This window comes from Sprattus sprattus (genome assembly GCF_963457725.1).
Source record: "Sprattus sprattus genome assembly, chromosome: 11".
Taxonomy (NCBI): domain Eukaryota; kingdom Metazoa; phylum Chordata; class Actinopteri; order Clupeiformes; family Clupeidae; genus Sprattus; species Sprattus sprattus.
Window position 1 is genome coordinate 19,594,598 of NC_137909.1, and position 19,053 is coordinate 19,613,650.

The 19,053-nt window shown below is 44.6% G+C and overlaps 1 protein-coding gene across 1 annotated transcript in view; it reads left to right on the plus strand.

Moving 5' to 3' along the window:
* The window catches only part of LOC308371867 (zinc finger SWIM domain-containing protein 6), a gene marked incomplete at its 5' end in the record, with an annotated part of 51,141 nt that extends 45,165 nt beyond the window's left edge, over window positions 1-5,976 (plus strand). The window contains 4 exons of the mRNA XM_080846894.1: window positions 3,145-3,302; window positions 3,590-3,753; window positions 4,121-4,202; window positions 4,459-5,976. Of these exons, the coding sequence (XP_080703020.1) occupies window positions 3,145-3,302; window positions 3,590-3,753; window positions 4,121-4,202; window positions 4,459-5,321 (1,267 nt within the window). The 3' untranslated portion in view covers window positions 5,322-5,976. The remainder of the gene's footprint in view (window positions 1-3,144; window positions 3,303-3,589; window positions 3,754-4,120; window positions 4,203-4,458) is intronic.
* Between the last annotated feature and the right edge of the window lie 13,077 nt (window positions 5,977-19,053).

A 19,053-nucleotide genomic window follows, 5' to 3' on the forward strand; every position in this document is an offset into this window, starting at 1 on the left:
AATTAAATTCAACTTCATCCTTTTGTTGTCTGCTGTACGTGATGTGATTGTGTATATTAACTGCCAATGTACCATTGCATGAACAATAGAAACTATGACTGCCCAAGTTTTGGTGTGTTCTTTTAGTCAGCTGCTAGTCACACTGGTTTATTCTCTGTAGCAGATTTACTTGAAGAGTTTGTAAAGCCCTGATACCTTAGTAGTGTCAGGAAACCGAAGCATCAACACATCCGGACATTGGCTGTGGAGGTGACATCCTTCAAATGAAACCTCCCAAACACAGAGCTTCACTGATATCTGGGCTTTGTGTCACCCTCTTGTTGAATATTGACTCGAGCTATAAAAAGCAGCACCACTCCCCTCCCTAATAACCGACCACCACCCAATGGCTGTGGCTGACATAAAAGCCTTTCATCTCGTTACCCACTCACTTACCCTGGTGCACTGCTGACTTATTATTAGGTCCTTAATGTTTTGCCAGGCAACGGTATGTCTTGGCCCCTGATACAGGCCCAAAGAAGTTTTCCCTACAAAAAAAAACACCCTTCATGTGATCTTTAAGGAGGTATTCCCCAGTTATAAACCCCCTACATGTGATCTTTAAGGCGGTATTCCACAGTAATAACCCTGCGTGATGTGAAATTATGAGGCGTAATCTAATAGACCTTCATTTATTGTTTCTGAAGGGCTACAGATGTGAATTGAGTGGCTGCATATGTTTTCCTTAAAAAGTAGCCCTCTCCCCAGCCTCCCACCCTCTACACCCCGTGTATGTGTGTGTATGTGTGTGTGTGTGTGGGTGGGGGTGTGTGGGTGGGTGTGTGGGTGTGGGTGGGTGTGTGTGTGGGAAAGAGTGTCTGTGAAGGAAAAGATGCAAAATTTGTTCCTGGCCCAAGTGCCCCTCTGGCATAGAAGCGCTCTTTCAGCATCTGCTTTGGTTATGGACAGGAGGCCGACGCCGGAGTCTAATCGCCAATTTGTGAAGGCATTTGCTGCGGCACAGCTATGTCCAGAGATGGCGAACAGAGAACGGCAGTATCCGTAGGAGGAAATGCTGCCACATTTCACGTGTCTCTCACACACACACACACACGCCCACACCTCCCCAAACCCATTCCTTCCGAAAGAGATTCCATGCACCGTTTGAATGTCACTGGCCCCTTTGAAGTGGGCGGAAGGGGGGACGCTCCAACGTTGAAAAGGCAAGAAGGCATCCTTGGAGGGGGACCAAGAGTGCTGCACGCCCTTCCCCCCTCCTCCCGGGGCCTCTGGGAGATATGTGATAACCGCAGCATGTGTGTCCAAACAAACAGCCTCCACTCCAGGTAGCCACAGATGCAGAGACTGGCTCTTTGTGTGCTTGCTTACCATGACCACAACCCCCCAGCACGCACACACACACACACGCACAGACACACACACGCACTCCACCACCAACCCTCCCAGCCTGAGTCACGTAAACTCGTAACTCTTCTGTGCTCTGCATAACACAGGAAAGGGACAGTATGGCCCCTTCAAATAGGCCCACCCCCCATGCCATTGAGGGCGGGGGGGCAGGTGAAAAGTTTGGCATTTCCTGTGATGTCAGGCTGAGTAGGGGAGGTGTAGGGTTACCGATGGTTCTCTCACGGTGCCGCTGTGGCTGCTGAAGGATTTCACACAAGAGCAGATGAAATATAAGCATACGTGTTTAAACCCGGTAGATGCTGTTTAGAGTAAGAGTCCGATTCCCTGTGTGAAAAATGCCTCTAATGCCCCCCATATGGCCGTCACAGAGGGTGAGTTCATCTCAGGATCACCGGAGCCTGCCTATGCTTTACCGAGCTTCATCATGCAACCACTGCCTGGTCTCTGTGGAGTTGGTGCGGTGTGTGTGTGTGTGTGTGTGTGCGTGCGTGTGTCTGCTTGTGTGTCTGCTTGTGTGTGTGTGTGTTTATGCTTGCATGTGCATAAGGGTGGCGTTTCTGGTGTGTGTGTAGGTGGATGGGGGTGCCTTTGGGTCTATACTTGGGTGTGTATTGTGCTGTGTGTGTGGCTGTGTGTAAGTGTGTGTGTGTTTGTGTGTGTGAGTGCTGGAGTCCGATGTGTTTCCAAGAGATGGGGAGCGAGTTCATTAAGTGCCATCAGCTGAAGAGGAGACATTTGGAGAGGAGAAGAGCTCCACTCTCCAGCGAGGGCGCTTAATGAGGAGAGGCCCCAGAGAGGCTCCCTCTGATGGGGCTACAGCAGCTCCAGCAGCCTGGAGCCTGAGAGGGGGGAGAGGATCAGGCACAGTCCTCTCCTCTGCTCCACTGGCACTCTGGTGTGTGTGTGTGTGTGTGTGTGTGTGTGTGGGGTTGTGTTTGTGTGTGTGTGTGTGTGTGTGCACACGCGCACACGCGCAGCAGGGAGCTGCTGTGTCTCCAGCTCACAGGTTTTCCAGCACTGGCTGTAGAGCAACTGGAAGGGCATCTCAGTCAAAGCCTCTTTCTGGAGGCTACCCTTTAGCTCAAGCAGCCATTCAAATCAATCACCAGCTGGAGCCAATTGGAGGCCGGTCTCAGTCCACGGCCAATTGGAGTTTGGTCACAGGCTTTAGCCTGTAGGAGGTTGGTCAGCAGCCGTTGCCAGTGAAAAAACAGGCACAGGCAGCAGCCAGTTGTAGATCATTCTCAGACTTTAGCCAGTAACTGGAAAAATAGTCACCGTCCATAGCCAGTCCCCAGGAGAACGTACACAGTTGCTAGCCAACGGAAAAACAGCTCTCTGTCCTTAGCCAATGGAAAAATGTCTCTCTGTACTAAGCCAATGGAGATGTCTCAGGCCTTAGTCAATAAAATAACTTCTCACAGTCCTTAGCCAATTAAAATGCAGATGCAGGCCTAATACATGAATGGTTACAGTCGTTATCTAAAGGTGGAGCATTTACTGTCTTCAGCCAGTGGTGGAGTGGATGCACCAATAGATTAGCCAGTGGACGAGCATCCACAGTGCTCAGCCAACAGCTCCTTGCAGCAGGGGGAGAGCACTGGACTCTGGGAGATTGAGGTGGGGTAGGTCGCTGGCATGACTCAGGATGAGAGTGTCACAGAGTTCACTGGAAAAGCACACTTACACCGTTCCCCATCTGACCTGTCTGTCTCTCTGTCTCTGTCCTCATTGCAGGTTACCAGTATTGGAATCCACAGCTCCCTCCGGCGACCTGTCCCGGCCTCACCACATAGTATCGGTGGTGCCAAACCGCTACCCCCGCTGGTTCACGCTCAGCCACATCGAGTCGCAACAGTGCGAGCTGGCCTCCACCATGCTCACCGCAGCCAAAGGTCAGACTCCTCAGCCCCTCCAGACGCACATGACTCCGGCTCTTTCAGCTTCTGTGTTGTACTAATGATTGATATTGATCACCAAACGACTTTAATTACCACTTTGTCGTTCTACTCCCACCATATTGCAGAGCATCTCTGTGCGTCTGCGCAACCTGCAGAGTGCCTTTCTATTTTAATAGCAAGAGAAATGTGCTTTAGGCAGACTCGGCTAAAACACACATCAAAAAGGTGGCATTTACAGCAGTGTTTTAATCCCTCTGGTCTGCTGTTCTATTTGATTTCAGGTGACGGCCGGCGGTTAGAAACAGTATTAGAGTCCATACAGAAAAACATTCACACCTCGTCGCATATCTTCAAACTGGCGCAGGATGCCTTCAAGATCGCTACTCTCATGGACAGCCTGCCTGATATCACGTTACTCAAAGTATCTCTGGAGCTAGGACTTCAGGTAAGACTCATCCTTAGCACCACAGCCTACGTAAATAAAATAGTTAAAATCCTTATGGGTTTCTTGGCTTATTCTATTAGGAGGCTAGTTAAAGGTTACAGTGTGCTTGCTCTGTCAGTACTGATACCCTTCCTCTTTGGAAAGACTTTAAGTTGGAGCCTTTAACACTTCATCTGTGGTTCCACAGGATTCTGAAAATTGGCCGTAGACCCTTTATCAGTATTTCAGCACCGCCTTCTAGAGCTGCTTCCCTTCAAGGCCTCTTTCGAACATAGCCCCTCACAACCTCATCTTGTTTGGCCTTCTGAGGTTCCATTGGCCCTTTTGGTTAACCAGTTTGTTGATTTTTGTTACCTTTTTTCTGCAGGTAATGAGAATGACACTTTCAACGTTAAATTGGAGAAGGCGGGAAATGGTACGGTGGCTGGTGACCTGTGCCACAGAAGTTGGTAAGTCAGACCCTTTTTGACTACATTTAGTGACCTGGTCCTTTTTGACTAGATTTAGTGACCTAGAATGTTATCATACTGATTGGTTGATTCCATGACCCAGTGATTTGTTGCAGTGTAATACTGTGTTATTGTCCCATGATTGATATGGTATAGACCAGTAAGGGTAATCAATCAGAATAGTGATATTATACCTCCGAGCCTCTGATCTGATTTGTGTATTGTGTGTGTGTGTGTGTGTGTGCGACTGCTGCAGGGGTCTATGCACTGGACAGCATCATGCAGAGCTGGTTCACCCTCTTCACGCCGACAGAGGCCACGAGCATCGTGGCGACCACAGTCATGTCCAACAGCACCATTGTGCGCCTGCACCTTGACTGCCACCAGCAGGAAAAACTGGCAGGCAGTGCGCGGACGCTGGCACTACAGTGCGCCATGAAGGACCCTCAGAACTGCGCTCTCTCCGCCCTCACGCTCTGCGAGAAGGACCACATCGCCTTCGAGACGGCCTACCAGATCGTGCTGGACGCCGCCACCACCGGCATGAGCTACACGCAGCTCTTCACCATCGCCCGCTACATGGAGCACCGCGGCTACCCCATGCGCGCTTACAAGCTGGCCACGCTAGCCATGGCTCACCTCAACCTGAGCTACAACCAGGACACGCACCCAGCCATCAACGACGTGCTGTGGGCCTGCGCGCTCAGCCACTCGTTGGGTAAGAACGAGCTGGCCGCCATCATCCCGCTGGTGGTCAAGAGCGTCAAGTGCGCCACTGTGCTCTCGGACATCTTGCGCCGGTGCACGCTCACCACGCCGGGAATGGTGGCGCTGCACAGCCGGCGGAACTCGGGCAAGCTGATGTCGCTGGACAAGGCGCCGCTACGCCAGCTGCTGGACGCCACCATCGGCGCCTATATCAACACCACGCACTCGCGGCTCACACACATCAGCCCGCGCCACTATAGCGAGTTCATCGAGTTCCTCAGCAAGGCGCGCGAGACTTTCCTCATGGCACACGACGGACACATCCAGTTCACGCAGTTCATAGACAACCTGAAACAGATCTACAAAGGCAAAAAGAAACTCATGATGCTGGTTCGAGAGCGGTTTGGCTAAAAGCCCGACATAGGGAGGACGGGTGGGAGCAAAAACTAGAAAAAAAAACACATACCCTTCCTCTCTGCTTTTACTTGAGTTTGCCTTTGTATCGTTTCTAACTTAAAAGTGACAACTTGTAAAACAAACAAACAAACAAACAGAGAACCAATGGAAGAAGCGGGACTTGAGGGAAGCAGCCGGAACCACAGCGGTATTATTATGTGTATAGACCTGTTAGTTTGCAAAGAAAAAAAAAGACAAAAAAAAACAAACAAACAAACAAACAGAAAGTGTCATGTCGTGGACGTTTGTGTGTTTCCCTTCATTTTGTATGAAAGAGCGCGAGTGCGAAAGAGTAAAAAAAGAAACGAAAAAAGATGTTTTGGTTTACACTGAGTATATGTTGTCCAGTGGCAAAAGCCCACATAGCACTTCTGTTATCTCTGTTCACAATCCCAGCCTCAAAGAGAAGAGATATGGCTTTAAACCAAACACGACACCTCCATCCTAAGTGACAAGTACCTCGTACGGATCCAGCTTTACTCCTTCCTAACCTTCTCACACATTTCCAGTAAAGTGAATAAGCGTGCAGAAAACAGAGGGGGGGAAAAAAGCAATTTTCCTAGCTGTTGTTCTTTTTTTTCTTCCCCAGGAAGCCGTGAAATGTCCAACTTCAAGCTACCCTTGCTTTGCAGTGCTGTTTGGTCAGAAGCATATAGACAAACAACGCCTGTTATTACACACACACACACACACACACACACACACACACACACACACACACATTTAAAGGGACACGCTGTGTCTCTCACACACACACACACACACACACACACATACACGCACACACATACACGCAAAAGAAGTCCAACATCCCCATTGTGCTTGCGCTTGTGGAAACTTAGCAACTGTCAACATACATTCTCAGGGATTTCTCTAAAAACAGAAAATGACAAAAAAAAAAGAGAGAATGAAAGCATTTTATTGTACTGTATATATGATAGTATATGTCTGAATATTGAGAAAATGTATATGTTAACTAATTTATAAAAGAATATTCTATGTAATGCAAAATACTTGAAGCTGCAGTACCATGGTTTTAAACAAACAAAAAAGCAACATATCAGAAGGACTTAACGGTGGCCATGCCTGAGGTCACGTGTGTGAGAACGGTGGACTTATATGCTGGGTTTCTATGCAGAGCCACTTGAAGCACTGCATGTTCAGGCTGGTCTATCTAAACCATGACTGGGGGGGATGTTTTGTATGTACATACAAAATGTTTGTATCCGGTGTGGACTCTGAAGACTTCTTTTGTACAGGGCGTCAGAGATAAAGGAGAGAGAGGGAGAGGAAGAGGGGGAGAGAGAGAGAAACAGAAAGACACGGATGAACCAGAGCAGCAAGCCTTAGCATTAAGTAGGTAATGCAAGCATCACAGGCCTGTGTGCCTCAAAAGCCTAGAAATGTAGAGATCCAACAGAAATGGACTTTATAATTGTCAACGTCGACCATGCGGACATCCAGAGTAACAATTGGCCTGAAACACATCCATTACTCTCTCCACAATGATCAAGTCACAAAGAAGAAAATACAAACTCCATTTTATGCACAAATAACATGTCCATGCCTTCTCTGCTGGCATCTTGACTTTGTGCAGGACAGAAAGTTGCTGTATATGTCTGACTGTTCCAATTTTTTTAATGCTTTTTTTTCCCCTTTCCTTTTTTTTTTCTCTTTTTTTTTTGTTCCTTTTTGATTTTGTTCCTCTAGAATTCCTCAAACAAGAACAGCCTTCTTTCTCGCCTTGTCTTAACGCTTTAAAATAACCAAACTGGAGTTCTAACTACCAAACTTGTTCATTAAAATGAAAAGCCAACCAACTTTGGTTACAACTTTAGTGTCTTTAATTTTAGCTGAATGGTTCTGTACTTTGGGCTTTTAAAAGCATTTTTTTTCCTTTTTGGTGCAAAAACGTTGTATAGTGTCTCTTGTTCTCTTAGAGGTATGTTTGTAGCTCTTTATTTTGTTTGTTTTTCTTTAGAAACAGAAATCTCATGTTCTCCATTTTATTTATTATGAAAGGTAAACGATTGTATTTCATCACCCTTGGCAACATGCTCATGAAGTTGAAATTAAGATTTGATACACCAATATCAATTTATTTATGTAACTAAATCACTGTTTTATAAACTTGTTAATGATTCAACATTTTTGTTTTAATTAAATTAGTTTTTTGAGAGGACTCTGTGCTTGATGTGTGTGTTTTTACTGTGAGTTTGGCCTCAGTGGGTGTTTTATGGTTCCAAATTAACACCACTGCAGTGTAAGTGTCGGCCTAATTTAACGTGCCAAGTACTCGTCTACCTCCTGCTATGCCTGAACTGCATCATTCAGTATCATTAATGCAGAATATCTTTCAGCAGGTGACTTTTAGGGCCTGACTGTTAAGATGAAATCCAGGTATACGAATGGATCTAATATGCAGAGGTCATTGTAAATTAACCATTGGCTATGTCTTGATAATAGTAATAAGTAATAATAAATGTTTCTGTTCATTTATTTAAGTCTTTTCAGAGTTTGCATGTACGAATGGACCAGAATACTCCCTTTCAGCTCTGTTTTAAAAAAAATATATGGTTTTAAGTTCCAACTTATTTAATTTGCTCTGGCCCTAATGAACCATCCAAACCTTTCATTCATGGCTGTTTTTTTGTCACATTTCACCAAGCATATCTCAGTGCTTTGCTATGTATATTGGGGATGTGGGGGGCATTTGACAAAACGTTCTTTCAATTTTCTTTATTGATCTATTACAGTTGGAGTGACAATCCAATTTTGATATTGGATTATATCAAGTCACAAATAGGTGACTTAATTATGTATGACTTTGTGTGATTGTATATTTAGGTTAATCCTTTTGTTTTTTTACCCTAAAATGTATTCAAGCTTTTATAGTTCTTGTTAAGGTATTTAGAAGATGCTTTTGTCCAAAGCAAATATTGGAAGCTTGTTCAAAACCGAACCAAAAAGCCTCATCTCTTCATAAGGAGTAATTAGACTAGGACTCTGAGAGTCTCTGGGGCCATCAATCAACATACAGGAAGTCATTTTCGCCAGCAGGAAGTCCCGAGGGGTCCCGGAGAGGGACTTTGGCTATCAGTGGCCTCACATCTGTAGAGTCATGGGCAACGATGGCATACACACAATAGACATTCTAAAAGCAGCCTAAACAAACAATATCTCCAAGCAACAGAGAACCTTACCTTCCAGTTCTGGAACCGAGCAAAGTCACCCACATTGTTCCAACAGTAATCAGTCATGCCTTTTGTCTGGATGAAGTAGATCAAGTTTAGGACCTGCAACCTGATAGGCCCCTGAGCTTCAAGGTTTAGACAGGCAAAAGCAGGCTTCATCAATCTTGCACGTTTGCTTAAGTAAACAGGAACTTCTGTAACAGCTGGTGTGCTGCAGATATTTACATCCATTATATTAATTATGCCTAAACCACTGGTACAACTGGTTTGCTGACGAGACACAATTGGCTGATACCAATGTAGGTGTGCAGATGGATTTAGAGTATTATTTACTCATTTGTACTCAATATATGCCTAGAAGCACTTTTTGAATTTTGCACTCATTTCACAAATTATATTAGTAATATTAATGGAAAGTGGTATTACATGACTGTTTGGTAGTTCACACAAACAATGATAAGTAGTGTTATAAAATGTGTGGGCAATACCAATTATGTATTACAAATTGTTAGCATATTATGATGCTCAGATGTCTTTTCCCAACCTGGAACAGTGTAAATCCAGCTCAGATAGGATGCATTTAAAGTAGCATGGTAAGTGTAGTGCCATTGGGATTTCAAGCAGAACTATTGTTTCTAAGATGAGGGCAAGGGGAGGGAGAGGTGGAGATAGCTCCTTCACAACCAGATTGGTGCGATACAGGTCTAGCAAGGTAAACATTTATTCAATTCAATTCATTTTTATTTATATAGTGCCGAAACAATGACATTGTTTCAAGGCGCTTTACAGAGCCCAGGGCCAAGACCCCCTTAGAGCAAGCACAATGGCAATAGGGGCCAGGAAAAACTCCCTGTTAACAGGAAGAAACCTTGAGCAGAACCTCGGCTAATGGAGGAGGCCCGGCTGGGTAGAGAGGCAGAGATAGAAAAAGAAGGGGGGGAGACAATCAGATGAGCATGCTAGCATACATGTAAACGTACACAATACATATGCACATAACATGGTATATACATGATAGATACAAAATGGTTAATGGATAAAGTGGGGAGCGAGGTCAAGTATTGTAGAACCGTTTAGTGGGTATACAGTGTGCTCGTAAGGTTACTATTACAAGGGTAAGTACAGTAATGGAACAGAAAACTATGTTGATGTGGCAATTATTTACATTGCAGGTAAATGCTAGCACAGCGTAGGGGTAGAATAAGTGCATGACAGTGTGGATGGGGAGGGGGATGGTAGGGGGGGTAGGTATAGGTATAGGTCAAGGGTTTCTGCATGAAGATCAGGTGGAGAGACTACAGTAGCATCCCACAGCGGAGAGAGTTTAGAGACCATGTGAGAAGGTTGAGTTTTGCTGCCTAATATGCACATACTGTATGTACTTCATGGATATGGTGATGACAAACAATGAATTTAAGAACAAAGGTCATGCCATGAGTGAGAGAAAATTTGGTTAGTAAACATCAATTTGATTAACAGATAAAGAGATACATTTAGGTAAACAATTAGCTGTAGGTAATCTGGCAGTATGGCTGCCCGGTGAGGTGTAGTGTTTTATGTATAGTTTTGTTGAGTTATGTTTACTTATGGTTGGCTGACATGGTGCATGTGAGTCTTAGTTATACAAGGATAGCAAGGGTGGCAGGATGCACAACAGTGTTCAACTGATTGGCGACAGCTGCAACGATGAATGTTGCGACAGGTGACAGGTTTTTGATGACAATCATGACAATAGGATGCACTAAAGAGCAATGGGCGTTGTATTTTAAAAGGGCTACTTTTATATCAATTCTACTTTTGAAAGGTAGCCAATGCAGAGAGGCATGTTCATATTTTTTAAGTTCTAGTAAGCAGCACTCTATATGATTTGGAGGCTTTTCATTGAGTTGTTGCTACATGTGCACAGGAGTCTAGGAGTCTAGTCACGATGTAATAAAAGTGTGGATTCGTTTTTCTGCATCTTGGAGGGATAGGACTTTTCTGATTTTGGCAAAATTGCATCGATGGAAAAATGATGGAGATCTGGATCTGTCAGTCAAGTAGGAGGCTTTGGTTGATAATTACACTGAGACTTTTGGTACTGGTAAGTGCTGGGTGTTAATGAGATGCAGTCAAGTGTGGATAGATGGCTGTCGTTCTCAATTGAGATAAAGATTAAGAAAGAGGTGATATTTTTTTTTAAGTACTCCTGGGTTTTGGTAACATTTTCGTGAACTGGTAATGAGGTTGTCAGTGAGCAAGTGAATTTTGAAGACTTACATAAACGTTAGAGTGTGAGTGAATACTTTGATGACTCTCACAAGGCTTCATTGTTTTTATTCTTCTCTGGTGTTCCAGACACCTCTACTACCTGTTCTCAAATGATAAACAATTGATATGATTGATATGATTGTTTATAGAATTAAAGAATGCAAGTCATAGTATGACATGAGACAGACAACTATTTCACAAATCAGTTCGGAGATGTGAGAGATGCGATTACCAGACAAGCAATGGTACAAATATCACCCGTCACCTGTTTTGAACAGATAGATCACTTTCTCATCTACATGCATCCCCAGGGTTTTAGTGTCTTCACTGTTAATCTGAGCCTACTCATGTGATTAATTCATTGATTTTATGTTTAGAGCATTTTCTGAACCATGAATTACACCCACAGCTGCCTCATAGGTGAGTTGTCCAAAGATCTCCAAAAGAAATGTATCAACTAGGAACAGCACAAAACAAAACTGCCCACAGCCATATCCTGTTTTAAAAGCATGGTAACTTCTCACCTGTGTGTGTGTGTGTGTGTGTGTGTGTGTGTGTGTGTGTGTGTGTGTGTGTGTGTGTGTGTGTGTGTGTGTGTGTGTGTGTGTGTGTGTGTGTGTGTGTGTGTGTGTGTGTGTGTGCATGTTCTGTATGGATACAAATAACAGGCGGTGGATCGGGAGATCTGGATTGGGGCTGTTGGTTTTCTCTCCACTGTGTTCATTCCTCTGAAGATGAGTCCCTGGTATCCCCTCTGTTCATTACCTTACCCAATGACCCCTCACGGGCTGAAAATGTCAGGCTCCAGGAGGGGCTGGACCAGGAGACAGCTCTATTGGTACGATTCTCCCCAGATGAAGGACTACAGATGGCTTAACCTTAACCAGATAATTGGCTTGTCCTCCAAGGAGAACCCAGGGACATTCTCAAAAAATTGCTTTAAAATAAGGACCTATCCAGGACCGTTAATAGAACCTTAATACGTTCTGTAGAAGTCCACAGGATTCTATGGGGAAAGTGTTTGCTACTTAGGAACACAGAAAGAAACATTTTTTGAAAGCTTTGGTCCAAAGTAGATGCCTCATGCCACTGAGGTATTATACAGCTTTCATCAAACTATTACGATGGTAACATGATTATTGAGTTCTACTCTCTCCTCAACCTCTATTTCAGACTAATGTAACCAACAATGCCCCCACCCCCCTTGAGTTGGGTTTTGCTTAGCCTCTCTTCAAGTATCAGTTTTTCCAGGACTGTGTTTTCTGAGTCTCACCCTAAACTTTCACAGGCTCCTACATGACTCTTTAAAGATGCTTTAACATAATGATCTCATTACAATTGCCTTGTATGTTTGCACCTGGAAAGGGCTCACTGTTATCATGCCTCCAGCCTAAATGACCATTGAACACAGTAAGAGATTGACCTCTGACCTTTCGTGTGTGACAAGAAACCAGCATCAAACACGCTACTCTGTCACCATTCATGCCGTAACCCACCAATCCAAATCTAGCATGGGTCTGAGCACAGCTGCAGCCAGTCTCATTGTGAATCCTCCACCATACGTTCTTCCTCTTCTCTCCTTCTTCTTCTTGGGGTCAGTTCTCTTCTTTATTTCACACATCTCTAAGCCTGCGGGACCTCCAGAGACGCCAGCCATATCCAAGGTGATTTATTTATCGCACCAAATGCCCTTCTCTCTTCTCCTCGTCCCCGGTGAATTTCCATAAATGCTTCATGAATGCCCCCTTTTATTTTTATTTATGGCCCTGGGTTTTATAATTAAATAGTAATTAATACTGGTCTGTGCTGCTCCTCCCGCGTAGCTTCTTCTCCTGCGCTTGATTAATGAACCCCATCTATTAACTCAGCCAACAAGCCCAGACTCCATGCGACAAATCTGATTAAGGTGATAAGACTTCATTATCACACTAAAAAAGAAAGGGGGCTTCAATTTCATTTTAAAACTGCCCCCGATTACACCGGCCCCCTTTCCCTTCTCTCCTCTCTCCTCTTGCCTCTACCTGGCTGCCTCGGCTAAATAGATCTCCTGTAAGATTCATAATAGATGAAGAAGAATAGAGGGACATCAATAAATCTGATAACTTCATTTAAAGCTTTGTGAATTCAGCAGCATTTTACCAGAGGGCCTCTATTACTTTTAATTGTATTTAAAGGAGATGTAATGAATGTCCCTGGACCTCCGGATTCCTCACATTCCTTGACAGAAAAGGGAAATTTAAAGACATAAATTATATTTCTGTCATTCCTGTCTCCACTTCCACGTCTTCTTAATGAGGCAGGGCACTCTCTCCCAAACGGGGAGGAGTTGTTTGCAGTTCGCGGATACAGAAATAGCTTTTTTTGTGTGTATGTTTTAATCCAGATTTGCTGTATTTGTTCTGTGTCTGTTCGATCAGACAGAGGCCTCCAGAGAGTTGTCTCTGATCAAGATCTCTGACTCTCTCTCTCTCGGATTGGCAGCACTGTAGAGACTTAGAGAGATGAGCATCTTCCCTGAAACAGAAACATAATAAACAGTTGAGCTTTTGATATTTCCCTTCGGACAAGTATTTTCTGCAACTGTTCTGATATGCCCACCCCACCCCCATGTGCACTTTCACTACCTATACTCACAGATCACCTTGCTTCAGAGAGCTTCACGGTAAGCAGCTGTCAATCATAGGCCCCTTGCCTTCCCTCATGGACCCCTCTGCAGGTCTCATTCATCCCCCCAATCTCAAACCTTCTGATTCAGAAGATTAGTTTGGCATCACTGGAGACATCAGGAAAGATTCCAAACATGCTCTGTGGTACCAGCCACTAGGTAAAACCAAAGATGTTCAAATACCTCTGATCCTTTCTGGTTCGATTCTTGTGATTCTGAATACAGTATGTATATGGTACTTGTCAGGATGTAAATATGTTTCTGTTAAAGGTCTTTAATGTGGTGGTGAGAGCAAACTGCAGTCCAGTAGCCACAACGACACACTACGAGCTCGTATCAGTGGCCACACTGCACTTAGCAGAAAGACATAATAATTCCACAAAAAATTCCGAGCCTGGCTCCATTCTCTGTTCTCAAAAACATAAATGTAATTTTACTCAAAGTATCTCAGCGTTTGCAATTGCTGATTTCAATTTCACAAGTGCTGAGGACAGGTAGATTTGTGTTAAATTGTACATTCTTTTTCAATTTCTATCACCATAATAATAATTTTAATGTGTGAGAAAAGCTCTTCCTTTTGTGTGTTTTCCAAAGTATTCTCACATGAACTCGACAGTGAAATTTGTTCACTGTGTATTTTAAGTGATAAGCATATGTATCCCCCTATGTGAGAATACACTTCATAAGACATGGTCTACAGGTTACATGAGTAAAGCTTCTCAGGTGTAGGAGGATCACAGTACAGAAGCTGAAGCTAGCACTGATGATTACTGGAAATTAGCTGAACATCTGCTCACGGTTTTAGGTCACAATGAGACTAATTACATGAAAAATGGAGATTTGGGATTTCGGAGGTGCCTTTCAGACACACACACACACACAGATACACACACAGACACACACACACACACACACACACACACACACACACACAAGAATGCCCGCTTGCGCACACATAAGAGGAGAATGAGAGGAGAGAGGGATCACAGTCGTCTGAGGTCTAGGATGGTTTTATTTGTTTGCTCTGTTTTTCACACCCCCTCCCTTTTTAAACAGCATGAGCCTGTTATTGCACATTTCATAACCATCAGGAAATACAAATAATAAAATTCAAACCACATGTTTGCCATTTTTTAATACTTTGAACCTAGGTATCTAAATAATAATGCAATACAGGCTTTCTTTGTAGAACTGTTTTGACATTAATATTTATGTTTGTTGTTTCTCTGGTTGTAGGTGATTGAGCTGATTAGCACCTATGGATATTGATGAAACTGGCGTGAGCTTTGTGTTCCCTCTGTCTCTTGTTTGCTGTGTACACTGACTTCTCCTCTCCTCTACTCCTGTCCTCCGTCATCCATCACACTTCTTTCATCTCTCCTCTCTTCCTTGTCCTCCCCCCCTGTGTGTGTGTGTCTGTGTGTATGTGTGGTGTGTGTGTGTGTGTGTGTGTGTGTGTGTGTGTGTGTGTGTGTGTGTGTGTGTGTGTGTGTGTGTGTGTGTGTGTGTGTGTGTGTGTGTGTGTGTGTGTGTGTGTGTGTAAAGTTCCTGGGCTGCTGTCAGCGGTGTATGTTTGGAGTGTCTGTCACTCGGCGACATGCTTACTCCACCGAGACTTCCAGTCAACCCCCACACACATCTAACCATCATCTACCAGAACCACAGGCTCCAGATTGCCACACAAAACACATGCCACGCAAACTGACAGGCCGCTGAATCTAAGCAGGTGGAAGCTTGGTTGGTACCTGGATGGGAGACTTCCAGGGCTCCTACTGAGAGAGGTATTAAGAGGTACCCTCATAGTTGTGAGCTGCAGTGCCTCAGAGAAATGATGGGGACACTGCACTGCAAATTAGAGACATGCTTTGAAAGACAAAAATCTCTATAGGCATAGAAAAGTTCTTCTAGACATTTATGTAAAGACTATGCTCTGGAACCAAAGTGTTGGGCCCACTTAGAAGCACCATAAATACTGAGGAGAACCATAAATACACTGCCAGAACCATACTGAGGAGAACAAAGAGTGTCCATAGAGAAAGGTGGTGTGAGCATTACTCCTCAACTGACTGAGTTTTTATTGGTCAACCGGAGGTCACATGACCATGAATCCTACCAGGCTATACCCAGACGTGTCCGCATCTGGGGGAGTGGAGCAGAGGTGCACATGTCAATCGGCCAGCTGATCTTCAGCAGTCAGATAGCCTGACAGGATTAGACAAGTGAAGCCCACTAATGAAGAGAAAGGATGTGAACAGGATAGTAGAGAGGATAGAGAAGGAGAGGGGGAGAGAGGAGAGAGGCAGGAGGAAGAAGAAGAGAGGGGGGGGCTAGGGGAAAAGAGGAGAAAAAAGAGAGGGACATAGAAAAGAGCAGAAAGGGAAAGAGGGGAGAGGAAGTCAGTTGGATATAAATTAGGTGAGATGGATGAGACTGTGGACAGAACAGAGGTGAGAGAGATGGTTAAGTGCTGAAGGGGGTCACATGACCATGAGTACATGGCAGGGTAGAGTAGAAAAGTTATAGAGAGATAGAGCAAGAAATTAGGAGGTAGAGGGACTGACAGATACAGTTTGGGAGAGAGAAAGAGTGAGAGAAGGGGAGAGAGGGAGGAATGAGACAGACTGAGAGAGAGGTATGAGAGAGCGAGAGGGAGGAATGATAGAGAAAGAGAAAGGGAGGAATAAGAGAGAAAAGAATTAGAGAGAGAAAGGGAGGAACGAGAGAGAAAGGAATGAGAGAGAGTGAGAGAGAGAAAGGGATGAATGAGAGAGAAAGGAATGAGAGAGAGAGAGGGAAAGGGAGGAAGGAGAGAGAAAGGAATGAGAGAGAGAGAAAGGGAGGGATGTGAGAGAGGGAGAAAGGGAGGAATGAGAGAGAGAGAAAGGGTGGAATGAGAGCGAAAGGGAGGAATGAGAGAGAGAGAGAAAGGGAGGAATGAGAGAGAAAGGGAGGAATGAGAGCGAAAGGGAGGAATGAGAGAGAAAGAGAAAGGGAGGGATGAGAGAGAAAGGAATGAGAGAGAGAGAGAGAAAGGGATGAATGAGAGAGAAAGGAATGAGAGAGAGAGAGGGAAAGGGAGGAAGGACAGAGAAAGGAATGAGAGAGAGAGAGAAAGGGAGGGATGTGAGAGAGGGAGAAGGGGAATAATGAGAGCGAAAGGAAGGAATGAGAGAGAGAGGGAGGAATGAGAGAGAGAGGGAGGGAAGAAAGGAACTGCCACACCAGTCTGCTGTCCCGTGGGTGGGAGCTCCTTTCTCCTCCAGCGATCATTGCAGATAATCAGCACACAGGAGCCCAGACAGAGGAGCTGCCACACAGCCCCACAGACAGCTACACCGAGCTACAAACAAACACACACACACACACACACACACACACACACACACACACACACACACACACACACACACACACACACACACACACACACACACACACACACACACACACACACACACACACACACACACACACACACACACACACACACACACACACACACACCCACCCACACACTCACACACATACACGCACACACACACACACACACACCAACACCCATGGCCAGCAACAAACACACATACACACTTAGCCATGACATGACACACCCCCAGGAGCCCCCACCTAACAGTCAAAAAAGCCCAGCCACCACACCTACCACTGCCCATTTCAGGATGGAAGAATACTGTCCCACTGAAGCTAAGGCCTGGACACCACACATACCACTGCCCATTTCAGCTGGAAGAATACTGTCCCACTGAAGCTAAGGCCCGAGTACTGAGCTATTCATGTATGGAGCAGGCTTCTGAGTTCTAGATTGTCCAGAGGTAGTCATTAACATTGGTGCACTGGCATAGACAACAGGAGCTATTGCCATTGCTCGAAGGACGCAAATATTTTTTTTAAATAGAGAGGGTGTACAACAATCGTGGCAACCATGAGAGCGAATGCTGCCACTGATTAGCAGAAGCGCAGAGAGAAGAGGAGGGAATGACAAGGACAGGGAGAAAGCAACACAAAGACAACAAAACTAGCACCGGTATTCGGTTTGGATGTCTTGCTTGGTCCCTGCTGTAAAATCCTTAAACGTTTCTGCTAACTGAAAGTAAATAAATGAAAAGATTTTATTTGGGACAAAAACCATATACCACCCATGATGGTGTTGAGTTCAGACTCACACAAGAGGCACTATGACCTTTCCTTTGATGGCTGCCGCTTTCATGTGATGTGCTGACAGCTTGCAAGAGGCCAGCTTTAGATGCTCTCTGTTTTCTTTCAGTTTTTGCACACAAAGATCCGTGAGTGTATAGTACACATACCTTTATGTGTGTGAGATCGCATCGGACCTTTAGTTGCTCATGACTAGGACTGCACCAGAGTCAAAGTATGAGTTTGTGATGCAATAACAAAGACAACAGACATAATTCCCACACAGTGACACACAGTAGTTCAAAGTTTATCGGTACAACAATTTTTTCCATCACGCTTTCCAAAACCAAGTTCCTAATGGTCAAAACATCGCACCAATGAGTGTGTGAGTACTGATGGTCAATGAAGAGACATTTTGTTCTTATATTTGTGTTCTGCATTCTGATCATATGATGTGCACTCCTCCCTGTTCATTCCTCTCCAAGTTTATTCTCCAGCAGCATGTGGTCTTTGCAGCTCCTGATGATGAAATATTGGTGACATTGCAGAATTCAGCTCTGCAATCAGACAGTATTGACTACATACCCTTGAGAATGATGCTGTGAAAAGTCGTTAATGGTAAACGGGATTTGAACGGCTAAATAGGCTGTTTATGCGGCAGCATATTAACAACAACCTTGCTGACTCCAAGTGTGATTCTCCCTTCCGAGTGAGGTTGAGACGACCCTTTATGTGAAAAGAATTCAAATCATAAACAGCACCAGGTTGGTCGTTTTCTTCCCACATATGAGCTTAGACTGAGCACCTCTCTGTTCACGTAAAGTTGGTGGATCTCGCTTCCTTTTCCTTCTTCCAGTTTAAAGAACAGCTGTTCTACTTTCACACAAAAAAATTCTGAAACGACGAAGATGATACGTTTACAGGGATGATATGTTGCAGTGTACTTCAAAGTGTACTTCATGAACACATAAAAAAATGCTTTTCGATTCATTACAACAACACATTTCTATGCCCCCAAAGCTTATCTTGTGCTAGGCCTGGCCTTTTCTTTGATGCAGGAAGGATAACTGGAGGTAAACATGTTACAAAGGCCAATCATGATCACCAAAGAAATCACTCCCAGCATCATGCGGCTTTTGGGGAGTTGTCAGTGTTTATAAAGCTTTAGGAGCCCCAGGTTTAGCAGGAGCAAGGTCACCATGGTGTATGTATGTGTGTGTGTGTGTGTGTGTCTCTCTCTCTCTCTCTGTCTTTGAGTGTGTGTGTGTGTGGTGGGTGTGTGCGTGTGTCTGTGTGTGTGTGTGTGTGTGTGTGTGTGTGTGTGTGTGTGTGTGTGTGTCTGTGTGTGTGTGTGTGTGTGTGTGTGTGTGTGTGTCTCTCTCTCTCTTTGTGTGTGTGTGTGTGTGTGTGTGTGTGTGTGTGTGTATCT